Here is a 14,654-nt window from a genome sequence, read left to right on the forward strand (position 1 = left end):
CAGACAGGGACGTGACAGCAGACCCTGCCTCCCAGCCCCGCCTGATGCCCCAGCCTTGGTGAGCTGGCCCCACCCTCTGACCCCAGCTGTGGCCCAAGGTTTCAGAGAACCCTCTACATTCTTAGCTGCAGTATCTGGGCATCCTGTCCCTGTGCCTTACCCCTGCTGCTTCCTTCCATTATTGTGGTTCCATGATGTTGCTGTTCTCTCTTCCTGTGAGCACCTTTTCACCCTTGTGTCTGTCCCCAGCACAGAGCTTTGCACTTACAGAATGACTGTTAAATAAATTTTAAAAATGTGAGGGGAAGTCAGGCAGTGTAGGTCTGCTTTGGGGTGTGTGTGTGGCCAGTGTTCCTGTTCTCTGGTCAGAATCCATCCCTCTCTAAAAAATGAAACTTGCTCACTCAAGTGGAAACAACCAACTAGCCCGGCAGCAGACTGTGTCTTAATTCTGTTTGCATTCCACCTTACCACAAAATTCATTTATTTTTTAATTTATTCAATTTAATCTTCAAATTACACCTCAAAATAGTGATTGGTAATTGAGACTTCATAATTTGGAATTTTTTGTTGGTTTATTTGGTAAGCTCTTTCTAATGTAAGTGTTTCAATATTTAAGCTACAACATTCTAATACCCATATTAAAAATGGGATAAAACTTAAGCCCTATCCTCCAGCTGGAAGGGAAGAGATGGGTAAATGCTCGAGTTCTCACAAAGGGATCAAGGCAAAATGCATGAGCCAGAAGCCAACACCCTGAAACAGAGCTACAGGCAGATATCCACACTAGGTTATCAGATGGATGCTAGGATCAAATTCCCAATTCCTAAAAGACAGCACAGAGTCATCAAGAACACATGATGACAAAATAATCTTATTTTTCCTTGGGGGTTAGTTGATTTTTTTCAGTAAAAACATTTTTATTAATTAACTGCCTGATAGACTTTGTAATATTTTTTCTTACATTTTTGGTAGCAACTCTTTGACTTCTTCTTCATATAACTGTGTAACATTTTTACACAAAGAGAACAGAAAATCTAATCTTTCCTCAAGAAGGTTGATAGCAATTTATTTTGCATTACTGGTAGTTTAGAAAGGCTTTTCTCACTTACAAATCGCATTTCATCATTGGAGAAGTCATATACATTTTTAGGACTGTGGTCAAATAACGATTTATTAAAAACAAAAACTGTTCAAAACATGTTCTAGTACATTCATTTAGCAACACTACCAGTGGCACACACATTAAGAAAACATACGTGAGGTTTCTAGTTGGGCTGAGTAAAGCCTACATGCCTGTAAGTTAGCTGGTCAAAATGGAGCTCTTAAGAATCAAATGCAAAGTAACTTGTGAAATGAAGTTTGAAGACTTCCAAGAGTTTTAAGACAGACTTAATTTTTTATGATTTTCCCAAAGCCAGTCATGATATTTATTTAACTTATGGTCTTCAGGGCGCACCTGGAAGAAACACGACATATTAGGACACAGAGGCCTTACGTCAGTTAGCCAGAAATACATGTTTAAACTTTGGGTTTTTAAAGGTTTGGTAGGGGAATAGAACCTTATGATGACATGCCTAAAAATTGTAACCTTTACCCTAATGGGATTCAGAATGTTTAAAATTGTCCCTTACATTAAGATAATCCTTTCCAATTTAGTGCTGATCTTCACCATGACACAGGGCATGGGGTGGTGATCACATAAGTATTAATATGCTATTTTCCAGAGTTAAATGGATTGCTCACGTCACAATAAAATGGCAAAGCAGGGATGGGCTTGGCCAGACCTACTGGCTGAGTGTTTTAGAGCAAGTCACAGATGAAGAGGGCAGTGTACTTGGCCACCTAGCCGTGGCCACCAGCTGCTGGGACACCTCCTGGATGTCTATGAACTGGGCATACTCAATAGAATGGGTAGCTGAGTAGGACCCAGTTATCACAAAAACAGTCTGAGACAACTAGGAGAACCCAACAAGCATGCATTCCAAGCCCAAACCTGCCTGCTTGCCTTCAGTGGTGTACTTTTGAAGGCCAGTGACTGTGACAGGAGGAAAACCACATGAGGCTTAGAGACCATACATGAATGGGAATGACAGAACAGGGTCAGAAGTGACAAACTGCTGGAGGTCAGTCAGAGGTCACGTGAAGCAAGACTTAACGGACTTGGGAGTGACAAGGATCCTTTCCTCCTGACAGTAATCCCATCCTCCTGCTGCCCCTTGAACTTGGAATAAAACTGGTTCTGATATGAAAAAACGTGTGTCCAAGAAGTAATTTTCAATAATGGTGGACTTTTGCCTCAGAGACAAAATGTGCTGGAGATATTATGGCTGGGACTCACCTGCTTCCACTCATTGATACAAAAAATTCGGTAAGAGTCATTGCCGTATTTGCCAATCCCATGAAGCTCAATTGGATAGCGCCACTGCTTTGTTAGATACTCATCTGAGAATGCAACACCCCACGTATCAGGCCAGCTTCTAGATAGATACTTCCCCTAAATGTGGGGTGATGGGGGGCTGGATGGAGAGACCAGAAGAAGGAGACGGGAAAAAAATCTTTCCAACACCCCCAGTTCTGACTGCGCTATCTTCCGAATTCCTGCTTAGTTACCCCGTCGCAACCGTTCACCTGCCACTTACGCACCATTATTATTTTGTGCTGTGCTAACCAGACATAGTAAAATCCTTGAGGTCAACTGGGCTTTTTGCTTCACTGACTTCTTTCTCTGTTCCTGCCCAGGCCATCCCAGTGCTAGGCAAAGACTTATTACCTTGGGTCAGTGGGAGACTGTGGTTTGGGGCAAGTGGACTGTTTTTAAATGCCTTCAGGGCTGGCTTGAGCTGAATGACCCGTTAACGCAGCACCCCAGGACCTTAAAGTTCAAGGTGTAGCTCTCTCAAATAGGCACAGCTTATGTTTTATCCTTCGGGTGTATGGAAAAGTACCTGAGAATTTGATAATGGTTTTTGCTCGAAGATCGTACAGACCAAGAGGTTTAAGAAGTTCTGACACATCTCTCCAATCTGCAGCTCTTGCTACCTCAGCTGAAGGATACTTCTCCAGAAACTCCCAAAGCACAGGGATTGCCATTTTGCCTGTTAAGTAAAAATAACCATAATTACAAGCCTCAAGATGGGCTGGTTTTAAGTTCAGGTATTTCCTCACCTAGATAACCCACATAGAGCTTTTTTTCCCTTCTTCTTTTTAAAGCATTGAGGAGAAGCCATTACCTGAACCAGCAATCACTTTCAGCGTAAAAAACCAACACCATTAGCCTGTTTGGCTAACAGTCTAAATCATGCTAATACCTAGACTTGTGTGGTAATAATTTTTAAATTATCTGCACTTCAGATAATTAGTGTAAAAGCATATAGAACACAAGGTGCCAATGACATTAAGGAAAGCTTTCAATGAAAAAGAAAGGCTTTTATACATGACAGAGGGTGGAAGAATGTTAAGTAATTGATTTTCATTGATGTCCAAAACTAATTTGAAGTTGAAAATGAGTGAAAATCTGTTCTCTCGTGTGAAAAAGGCTGTTGGATGTTATCTAGTCTATCTCATTGGCAAAGAGTTTGAGGGCTGAAAGGGGAAAGCCTTACCTGAGGTCACACAGTCTCGAAATCAAACTTGAACCCAGGCCTCCTAATCAACCCATGCTCTTTCTCCTCATCACACTGTCTCTACTGAGACAAAGATGAAAATAATCCACAAACCTGAGGTCCGATTGAGAAATATAGTGGCAATGAGGAGCTTCCATGGGTCGTGGAAAAGTGTTTCTTGGACAAGATTAAAAGGTGACCGAGGAGGGGTCCACTTCTTAAAGGCTTTGCGTCGTGGGGGGCTAAGAGCTAAACACACACACTACATCAGAGCTGCACACCTGAAATAGATTTAAAATCTGATTTTTCTGATTGGGAAAGAGATACCTTCTTTGTTGTATTTGCTGGAGAAATACAGGCTTGTTTTCCTTTTTTCTATTTGGGTCTGTGGGATGGTATCTTCTGAAAAGGAAGCATGAACACTGTTAATAGACTCTACAGTTAAGCGTAAAGAAATATTCAGGGGTACAAATTATTGTCATAACATATTACTCTTACAAAACATGTAGTGTGTGCCAGGCACTGTTCTAAAAACTATAAAAATTAACCAATTTAATCCTACTAGTGACCCAGGAGCTAGGTATTATTCATCTCCACTCTACAGATAAGGAAACTGAGGGACAGAGAAGCTAAGTAACTTGCCCAAGGTCACACAGCTAGTGTCAGAACTGAAATTCAAATCCAAGCAGTCTGGCTTCTAAGTCCATGACTTTAACCACTCTGAACACTAGTTTTCTATACTTATGTTCAGAGTTCACAGTATTAAAAAGTTTGAAATAATACAGAGCATTGCAAATTGTGACACATTTGTACAATGTGGTCATTGAAATACTTTTAAGACTGTGTCATGATTATTTTCCCCCAGGTCACTAACTTTTAAGTGAAAAAAGCAATATTCTACATATGATCACAATTTAATAATAAAAAAAATGACAGAGATTGTATTGAAATACACTAAAATGGCATAATAGTCACTGTTAATTTTTTTCTCCTTTAACTTTTTATATTTTCCAAAATTTCTGCAGTGAACTCTTAAACTTACCAAAAAGGAAAAAAAAAAGAGAGAGAAAAAATAGAACCTGCAGAAAAATCTAAGATTTGGACCGTAGAATACCTAAGACCATGATCTACCTACAAGCTCAGTTAATTCAATAAAGACTATTCAACCAGGGTTACTGGGCTTCCCTTTCTTAATTCTAAAATTATCACATTTAATGTTTCCTGTAGCCTCTACATTTGAATGTCAGTTAATAATACCTTGCATTTGTACATCGTGAAGCTATCTTTTTCACTTCTCATTTTAGTTGACAATATTTTTGATGTGAAAAACAGGACTGGTGAAGGCTATTACCTCCATTTTACAGATGAAGAAACTAAAGCTTAGAAATTAAGCAACAATCCAAAAATGACAGGAGGATTGATTATAGATTGGGACAAGTATCCAGGTTCTCCAGATAATTAGTCTAGTGTTTGTCTGTATTCTAGTTAGAATAGGCAAAGCCTAGTAGAAAGTAAGAAAGTGTTAGAACAAAGGAAACTGCTTTTACTAGCTACCTGGTAATCTCTTCTGTGAGTTCCTATAAATATTAGCTATCTTCCCTTATTACAAGGAGACTGAAGCTCAGTTTATTTGGCAATTTCTAACTTAGTCAGTGGTAAAGTCTTACTGTTCCATGGGACATCTTTTTAACCTAAGGGTACTCCATCTCATGTTGAGAACTAGACTTCTTTATTGAGTGGAGAAATAGGACACTTCTATTTTAGTTGCAAAAGGATGTCTGTAATATTTTACTTATCCATTATACTACAATAAGTACATACCCTCAAGCTCAAAGTTAAAGAGACAGGCCTGAAGAACTGTTAACGTAGTTCCAACTTCTGTTAAACGTAGAGACATTCCAGGCACAGCAAAGGCATAAAATCATGAGTGGGTGTGACAGCAGGAATCAAGTCTAACCCCCAGTGCACCAATTTGCTCAGGCTGTCTCTCCACAGGACTTTTAAGTAAAATTACTATTCTTCTTTAAGGGAGTTATTCATTATACCATAATGACATAATGAATAACTAATACTGGGTTGCTTGAAAGGTCTCCTCTTTATCTCTTATTCACTGAGGTACTATAAAGGCAAAATTGCTAAGCTCTGAACTCTGTATTAAGAGCATATTACAAATAATAGATGAACTATGTGATTACCACTTTGAATTATTGAGAGCTCTTAAGTATTTTAGAGAAGCATTACATTATAATAGAAGATAAAAATGACTATGATACATACAAAACTAAATTGGAAGTCACAAATCCGTAATAAGTAATAGGAAGGGTGCAGAGAACACACAAACTATTGTCAATCAGTTTATGTATAAAAGGAGTCTCCCCCAAAGCTTTTCATAAGTGAAACCTTTTCATTTTCCCTAAAGTTGTAAGATTACTGGCTGAAAGCTGGAAAGAAGGGAAAGCACTGTCGGGGAGAGTACCAGCTGTTGAGCCAGGGGAGCTCGTGGCAGCTGTTAGTGGCACAATTTTTATTTGCTGGGGGCATCAAGGCAGTGGCCAGCTGAGTCCCTTTCTGCCACAGGAAGGGGCTTGAAGGCTGGCTAGAGGAGGTACTAGATCAACTGGTAGAATGTGCCGGATATTTGGCCCTATTTCTTTATTGTATTCCTATATCCTAACCGGGTACAGATGTGAAATACAATATCCAGGAGTATAAACTCCTCGTCACATGTTTAATAGCACTTCAGTGCAATGAATACCTTGACATGTTTTCACAGAAAGACAGTCTTTTTCGGTTTGTGAGCAGTTCCTGTCCATTTCAGAGCCACATTTTAAAGTGTCAATATGCAAATGCTCCTTCCTTTTGCCAACTTCTACTTCTGTTCTTATTTCTTCAGATTCTAAAAAGGTACCCTCACGCTTCTGGCTTTGTTCTGCTTCTTTGCTTGAACGTGATTTGTTGATGATGCTGGAAGTTATCTGTTCACAATGAAAATTTGATTCTGAACTCAATGATTTTTCTTCTACAAGTCTCTTTGCTTCATTGGTCACACTGAGGTTGCTGCTTGCTCTGGCATCAGAAATGGAGAGAGCTCCATCAAGGTGACTTTGTTGTGTGACAGATTCACTTTCAGCATCTTCCTTAGTATGCACAGTTTCTCTTTTTCTATTACTTTGAACAGACTCTGGAAGTCTCTTCCGGTGCCTTGTTTTAGTTTCCTTAATTTGAATTTCGTTCAAAGTAGTCACCTTTCCTTTGGACCTTCTCACCTTTCCAGGTTCAACAGCATGAACACCCTCATCTTCTTTCAAAAGCATGGAAGAAGGAATGGAAGTAAAGTTGGATAGTCCTCTGCTATCTTGCAATTCCAAACCACCACCTGGCAGAGGAAACACATTTTTTTTCCACCTGCTTCGTGTCCTGAGGTTCCGGTTTAAATTGTTACTTTTGCTTTGCAGTTGGGACTGAGTCAAAGCTGCCATGCTGCCGTCTTTATCTCTTGACTTCATGCCCCTTTTAGAAAGTACAGTAAAATCAAAATCTTCTGGCTTAAGTGAAGTCTCTCCATTTTTGTGAAGATATTTAGCAACTGAACTTTTGGATCTGAACTTCAGTCCCTGTGGGCTAGAAAATATTAAAGGACACTTATTGCTAGTAAATAAAAATTACTTAAAAATTGGATCACATTTCAGATTTTTAATTAATACTTTCCAAATGTTGCCATGGGCATTTAGCATTTAAAATAAAAAAATAGTGATAAAATAGTACTTTTATATAGTTTCCTATATGACAGTATAATTTACAAATAAAACTTAAGTGCAACCTTACCATTAACCATTCACAGGAGAAAATATACGTACTTGTCCCCAAGTCACTTAATATAACCAGTGACATTGAAGAATAGAATCCATAATGGTTTTATGGTAAAAACAAAAAGGCCAAGGTTCCTGCTATGTTTTCCTGTTACCTCTAGACAAAATTGTTTGGCCGTACTCTCTTACCACCTTGCACACTCACCTGATAAAATATACATCATATCTTCCTGCTGTTTTCCCAGATAACCTTTGCTTCACAACTCTTTCCCATCCACATGGGACAGACTTATGGCATACTGTCACTGAAGGATCATCACATTGAGCAGAATTGATGGATTCTTGAGGCAGGGGATTACACTCATTGCTTTTTATTACTGCTTGTTTATCATCGTCCCCCAATCTTTCCAATCCCAGAGCACCATCTTCCTTGCTGAAAAAACAAAGAACAAGTGATTAGCTCATTTAAAATTTATCTTCCTCTGCTGATTCAATTTCAATCCATGAATGGGCAGGAACTTCATGGACTACTTAGACTGTCCATGATTTCACAATCAGAATGGACCAATCTTATTCTATGGGAATGTCTTCCTACCTTCCACCCCCCCAATATCTTCCCATCCTCCAACATGGGTTAAAAAGGGTTGGAAATCTCTGCACGATGAAATGCTCAAGCTATTTGCTAGAAATTATTTTTGGTTAATCATTGAGTAGGCTATTATAAAGATTTCTGGTGACACCTGGCAGTTGAAAAACATGAATAACTGAGCTCTTAACCTGGGGTCAACAGAACTGCTTAAAAGAGACAGTGGGACACCTTCCTCCTCCCCAAATATGTGAGGTAAAAATTTTATATATGTATGTATTTCTTCAGGGGGAGGGGATCTATTGTTTCATAAGATGTGACTCTCCAAAAGGTAAATAATTTATGATACAGAATTTTCAACTGTCTTTCATCCATCCTTGTGATAACCTTGTGAAGTAGGTAGGATAAGGATTACTCTCATTTATTATTAAACTGAGTGATAGGAAGATTAAGTTACTTGCAGAACTGATACCAGAACCCAGGTCTACTAAATCTTGGTCTAATATTTCTTCCCCTGTACTATTAATGAACAACTTCAGTAGGGTGTATCCTAATCACGAAATCACAAGTTTTAAAAGTTGGATGGGTCTAACTTTTTTTTAGAGATGTCTAACTCAACTCTCTTCTACAAACAAGGAAACTAAACAAGAGCTAGTGACTGACTAGAACTGGAATCAAGGTCTTTGAAGTAATTTGGAGTTCAATAACTTGGGAAATAGGTGGATCTTAAGAAATTATATAGTCACAATTTTGGAGGTAAGAAAATGGAAACCTGGTGAAAACAGCGCAGACTAAAAAAGTCAACAGACTGGGTTCAAATCCCGGCTATGCCATTTACTAGCAGTGTGTCCAAGAGCAAATTACTCCAGTCTCTTCTCTTCGTCTGTTAAAAGGAGGTATACCTTTTTTAAGGCAGTTCTGAGGTTTAGATTTTGAAAGGAAAAAAAAGGTAAATTGAAAAAAAAAAGGTAAATCATCTTCGCCCCATATCTCATGTATACAACTACTCACTGACTGTAGCTTCCTCTATTGCTTCTCATATGACCCATTTTTGGAGCTCCCCTGGCTGCTTAACATGACCTCTCCTCCTCCGAAGATCCTCCAACCCAAGCCGGCCTCTCCTTGCACCATTAAACCTCCCTGCTTCTCCTAACACCTCCGGCATTTCGGGTGAGCACAGCAGTCGGGGGTACCACGGGGCTGAACCCACTGCAGAAGAACCTGAGCTACAGCCCTACCTCCTAGTGACTAACACTGTGAGCCTCGATGTCTTTGTCGATCCTAGGTTATTAAGGCCCATCCACGTTCTACTTCCCTGCTCCTATTTTACAGTTGGTGAAGCAGAGGTACGAAAGGGGGCAGTAACTTGCCGGAGGTGACAAGGCCGGTCTGGGACTAGGCGCTCACTGGCGGTGCCCGCGAGGGCGTCTCCGCAGTCTCCCAGGCTCGGACTCTCCATCCTAGCCGTGCTCTTCACGGCTCCGGCTGCAGCAACGAGCCAATTTGGTGCGACGCCCCGGGAGTGGAGCAAAGTAAAATGTGAAAAATTCTTCAGCTCAGAGCGCTAGGCTGAAAACGAAAGATGAAGACAGGTAAAGTCCATCAAACTCCACAGTAGCTTTCCGGCCACCCCCAAGGCCGTCGCCGCTAGTTCCACGACTCAGCCAATCAAATCCTTTGTCAAAGAAGACGCACCGCCCTCCGCCCTTACTGACCAATCGTACGCCCCCTAGTTGCGCAGACGCCTTGTAGGAACCCGTTCATCTTTGCTCCTTTCTGAAACTCCCTCTTTTGGACGTAAGCACTCAGAACTCTGCTGCGCGCGCGTACCTCACTGCGCATGTGCGTTGCCAGGGGTAGCGCGGGTAGCCAAAGTGGCTCGCGGAGCCGGGCGTGTTGCTGAGGCGGGGAGGAGGGGCCCGAGGTGTGAGGGAAGCCGCGATGCGGGCCGTGTTGACGTGGAGAGATAAAGCCGAGCAGTGGTGAGGAGCGGGACAGCCCGGGAGGAGCGGGAGGCCGAGCCCCAGCGGGGATGGCGGGAGCCATGGCATGAACTCCATGGTTGCCACGGGCAACGGGCCTGCGGCCTGGTTGAGGGCACCGAACCCGCTGTCTGGGCGACTGCAAGGTCGCCTTCCCACTCCTCTGCGAGTGCAGAAACTGAGGCCTGAAAAGGGAGCAGAGAGATGTGCCATGCGTGACGTACTAGCCTGTCGAGGCGGTTTTATACGTAGTCACAATATGATCTTGCTGCTCTCTTACTCGGAGTCCGTTCTGGGCTCATTTTATATCCACGACAATGTGTCTCAAACTTCCCAATTTTTTCCACATACACATATTACTCATACTCTTGTTTACTTGATTTTATGTTTTGCGGTTTTACAAGGAAACTTTATTGCTTGGTGAAATAACTAAGACTTAAACCAAATTGTTAATAAGTTGTAGCTACATACTGTTGCTATGGAACCTTGAGGCCTGAAGTCTACTGTCTCTCGAACTGCAGATTTAGCAAGTATGGTCAGAGAGGTGCTTGAGATGAATAGCATCAAGCCAAGACTTTGCTACGCTTAAATAGAAGGTTTGAAAGAGGATCAAAAGAGAATGACTTTCTCACCTTAACATTCAGTGTTATTTAGGGTCCTATTCTGTTTTTATCACCTAAATCCATCACACAACAATATATCTTGCAAAATCCTGACTTACTGGATTGTTCTCTTCAGCCTAGCTTTCAAAATCTTTCTAGATGATCTGTTCAGCCTCATTGTGAAGCCTCTGTTTTGGCCCCTGAAATAGGGTATTTGCCATTCCCTCTCTGTCTTTTCTTAGGCCCTTCTGTGTGAAGAAATCATGCTTTCCTTTCCTCATCTCCTCACATCGAAATTCCGAACATCCTTTAAAGCTCCCTTTGAAGATGGTTGCTCTTTCTTTTGTATTCTGCACTAGTAATAGCTAATGCTTTGTGCCAGGCACTGGCTAAGAACTTTCTACCTTTTATATCATTATCACCTTTCAACAGCCTTCTGAGGTAGGTACTATAATTATGTCTAGTTTACATAAGAGAAAAGAAACTAAAGCACAAAGAGGGGTGAATAATTTGCCAAAGCCATACAGTAACTGGTGAAGCCAGCTTTCTTCCTCACTCCAGGCCAACGCTCTTAGCCACAATATTAATTTCCCCATGTTACAGAGGCTGCAAACTCAAATGCCTGCAGGAGTCAGGCAGGCAGCATAAATGGGAAATGCTTATTTGCATCTTAAACACATGGAATTGTCTGTCTTCCCTAGGAGTATTCTATTTACACCCCACTTTCCTTGAAAACATATAGCCCTACCATGTATGTTTCATTTCTACTTTTAAGGAAAAGATTTGCATAAAAATTTCTTTTTGTTTTTCTCTTAACTCTATTATAAAAGTACCCACAGCACAGGCTGCTAACTAGCAAATGAACATTTGCCTTCGATGTCAGAGAGTAAAAGGGAGTAGCAAGTAGTGTGTCAAACTGGAGAGCTCATGCTCTGCCTAAAAGGGGCAGCTGCTGCTCAGCTCCTGCCAGTTACCACCCTGCAGGAATTTGGCCTGTGGTGCTCAGATCTTCCTGCTCTCACCAGAAGCTTCCTAGGTTTCTGGGTTTTTATGTGAAATGTCCTAATTTTTAAATGTTGGAACCTAATCTAAAACAACAAAATGAAACTCCATGTGGGCCAAACAGAACATTTGCTGCCCAAGTACAGCCTGATTTGCTCCCAGTTTTTAACCCCTGACATAGAATTTTGTTCATTCTTCTCTTGTGGTACTTAACGTCTGTCTAGTGTAAGAGTTATTTGTGACCCTGTTAACCCAAGAAGTCTATAAACCCCTTAAAGCAATAGCTATGTCTTAATCATTTCCAAGGCTTATTTCTGAGCCTAGACAAATGAGTGGTTATTGTGACTATTTGATCTATAGATGGACTCATGAGTGAATGAATCAGTGAGTGAACAAATGATGAATGAAGATTGGTTATTTGGTTTTTGGCCCACTATAGGTTTAAAACAATCTATTAGAGTAAGACTGTAGGGGTTCTATAGACCAGCAATCCTGATGGCAGCTACATATGTCAGCTGATAGCCCACAATGAGATAAAACAAAACAAAAAGCTGTAAAAAAATGAGCAACAGAACTAAAAAATCCCAGATGTCAAATATTAGTCATCCACAACTGAACCAGCCACTATCTCCTGTTCTGCTCTTTTGCTTCCTGACTAGCCTTCATATAGCAGCAGGAATCCTCTTTTTCAAGTCCTGATGTTATGATCCATAACTGTACTTCTCATAAACCAATTACCTTCCACATCAAATTGTGCACTTAACTAGCTGGCCCTATTTGTACTCCTCCCACTCCCCTGTGCTTCCTCATGTTTAAATTTATGCTTTTGAGTTCATTTGAAAACTCTAATGTCCTATCCAAAGGCCCTTCCCAAATGCTCTCTTATTCTTCTCTGAACTCCCTTTTCTCTCTTAAAAGCACTGCTCCAGGTTCACTGCAACCATGACGCTTCATTTGGTTGTCACACCTTATTCCAGTCAGGCCAGCATCTGCTCTAACTCCCCACTCACACCAGCTTGTATGAACTGAGTACATGCTGTAGGCCAGACAGTGTTTACATGCCTTACATTGTTTAATTGCCACAACCACATGTGAAGTTGGAATTGTTACTCCTTTTACAGATGAAGAAACTGAGACTTAACAAGGTGATATCATTTGCCTAAGATTCAGAGTGAATAAGATTCAGAGGCTGGGTCAGATTGTACAGGGTTTGGAGAGGCACTTTGGGACTTCAGTTTACAGTGGGGTGGGCACGGGGTTGGCAGAGGACAACCTGCACGACTAACCCTCTGTCTGCAATGGAATCTAACAATGTCTTTTTCATGAAAGGAGGCAGGTGGAGAGAGAGAACCATCCTAAAGTACAATAGACTGCCTGTAGACAGGTGCGCTCCCCAGCCCTGGAAGTGTTCAGGTGGAGGCTGGATGGTCATCTGTAGGGAATTTCTACCCTGGCAGGGGAATTGGATTATATGACAAGGTTTAGGGTCTTTCCAATTCTGAGTTTCTGTCGTTGACCTTGAAAATAACCAGTTATTTTACCAGCAAAGTGAGTTTATTTGGGAATAACAGAGGAATTGCAATTCAGGACAAGCAAGCTGTGGTGAACCAGGCAAGTTGGGAGAACAAAGGAGAGGAACTCTCTTTAATGGAGGAAAGGGGGACTGTTGGGAGTGGATGTTAAAAACAAAAAGTCCATTGGAGTAAACTGGGAGTTGGAAATGTACTGCCTTTTCATTGACTGAGTTGTGACAGCCTCTTATGGGCGGGACTCTTGCCACTGAGAACATCTTCCTCCTGCTGGGGTAGTAAAGTAGACTTCTTCCCTTTGGGAATGCAAGGTATCTCTCTTCCTGTTGGCAGTTGTGAGAGTTCCCTCTTCTGGTCTCCTGACTATTTTAAATGAGGTTTCCTTTATTCATTTTCACAATCTCATGATGTAATTAAAGTCCAAGGGGTTCAAGGTAAAATTTTGTCAGTTTGAGATAATATTCATTTTGTGTCAAGGATAATGCCATGCATCATGAGCCCACAATGTCTAAAACGGAGTCAAATCCTTTACATTGCATATGACTATAATTAAAGGAACAAGAGAGTATCTCAAACAATGTAAAATGTAGAAAGCTATATAATTCTAAGTACAGTGAGAGTTTAGATTGGGGTAAATCAGGCATGTATATTATACTTTGGGAAAGCAAATTTCAAGTAATTCAGAGAAAATGAATTTTCACATCTGAGAGGAAGATAGGTTAAGGCTTGCCTTAAATAGACACTCAGAAATGATTTTCTGATAATTCAACCCCAAATGGTCCTCATGAAGAAGCCACACGAGAACCACTTTGATGAGCTCAAGTATGTATAAGGTAGAAAGGGAGCCACATAACCAAGCATGACTATAAAAGAGGTACAGACCCCTTCCAGAACCTAATACCTCATCTGAGCAACCCACAGGTGTCTGGTGCTTGCACAAGGCTGGCTTGGGCTCCCTGGGACGTGGGTGGGCAGCTCTCTAGCCTTGTTTTGTAGGTTGAGCCAAACGCTCATACAGAAGGCCAGCTCTTCCGGCCCCAGCTCCCCTCTACATTGCCCTGCTTCTTCTCAGAGTGTGAAACACACAGGTATATTTTCCTCTAGGTCCAGAGAAAGAAAGCCTGAGAAGCAGGAAGGCCCGGGCCTGTTAGCACTTAACAGTGAGGAAGCTGAAGGACTCAGGATCTGTATTTGTTTTTATCAAGAGGGATGCCCAACTGTTAAGGGTGTAGCAATCGCCTTTGTTCCCGCTTTTCCATCAGCCAGCTGTGTGACTGCAGACCCGTGACTTGCCTCTGTATTTCAGTTTCTTCGTTGGTAAAAGTGAGCCAATAGTGCCTGGGCTGTCTATAGCATTATGTTATAAGATCAAATGACATGTAAGTTTATACTCTTCAACAACTCTTCACTGTTGAATATATGTGAAGAAGTGTTTTTCTTAGAGGAAGCTTCTGAGATCAGTGGAACCTATATAAAATGTTCAGAATTCTATGTGTAATGCTTTGAGTGGGTGGTAATACTTTTTTTCCCTTTCTGTTG

The 14,654-nt window shown here is 41.2% G+C and overlaps 2 protein-coding genes across 8 annotated transcripts in view; one reads left to right on the plus strand and one right to left on the minus strand.

Annotated features, from left to right (window-relative positions):
• Positions 1–1,053: 1,053 nt before the first annotated feature.
• MBD4 (methyl-CpG binding domain 4, DNA glycosylase) lies at positions 1,054–9,651 on the minus strand. 5 transcript variants are annotated; one of them, XR_005056476.2, is made up of 8 exons: positions 9,371–9,651; positions 7,620–7,847; positions 6,361–7,226; positions 3,933–4,007; positions 3,720–3,854; positions 2,949–3,098; positions 2,342–2,519; positions 1,054–1,459 (listed from the first exon to the last, which is right to left on the minus strand). XR_005056476.2 is itself a non-coding variant. In XM_017647357.3 (8 exons), the coding sequence occupies exons 1-8, from the start codon at positions 9,457–9,459 to the stop codon at positions 1,382–1,384; spliced, it is 1,725 nt and encodes a 574-aa protein (XP_017502846.3). In that variant the 5' UTR covers positions 9,460–9,651; the 3' UTR covers positions 1,054–1,381. The 5 variants fall into 5 exon arrangements, 4 of the variants coding, with proteins under 4 accessions (XP_017502846.3, XP_017502849.3, XP_017502847.3 ...); XM_017647357.3 differs by having other exon boundaries at positions 2,342–2,445; XM_017647360.3 differs by lacking the exon at positions 2,342–2,519.
• Positions 9,652–9,823: 172 nt separating this feature from the next.
• IFT122 (intraflagellar transport 122) overlaps positions 9,824–14,654 on the plus strand; it is a 67,615-nt gene continuing 62,784 nt past the window's right edge. For all 3 annotated transcript variants that reach the window (XM_017647350.3, XM_017647352.3, XM_073231064.1), the window contains exon 1: positions 9,824–9,982. In XM_017647350.3, coding sequence (XP_017502839.3) covers positions 9,942–9,982 — 41 coding nt within the window. In that variant the 5' untranslated portion in view covers positions 9,824–9,941. The remainder of the gene's footprint in view (positions 9,983–14,654) is intronic.

This window comes from Manis javanica, chromosome 3 (assembly GCF_040802235.1).
Source record: "Manis javanica isolate MJ-LG chromosome 3, MJ_LKY, whole genome shotgun sequence".
NCBI lineage: Eukaryota > Metazoa > Chordata > Mammalia > Pholidota > Manidae > Manis > Manis javanica.

Coding starts and splice junctions, on each gene's coding strand:
- MBD4 (XM_017647357.3), bottom strand. CDS start 9,459: ATGGAGAGTCCGAGCCTGGGAGACTGCGGAGACGCCCTCGCGGGCACC. Junction 3,855..3,932: donor CAGCAAATACAACAAAGAAG/GTATCTCTTTCC, acceptor GTGTGTGTTTAG/CTCTTAGCCCCCCACGACGC. Junction 1,460..2,341: donor GTATCAATGAGTGGAAGCAG/GTGAGTCCCAGC, acceptor TGTTTCTTCCAG/GTGCGCCCTGAAGACCATAA.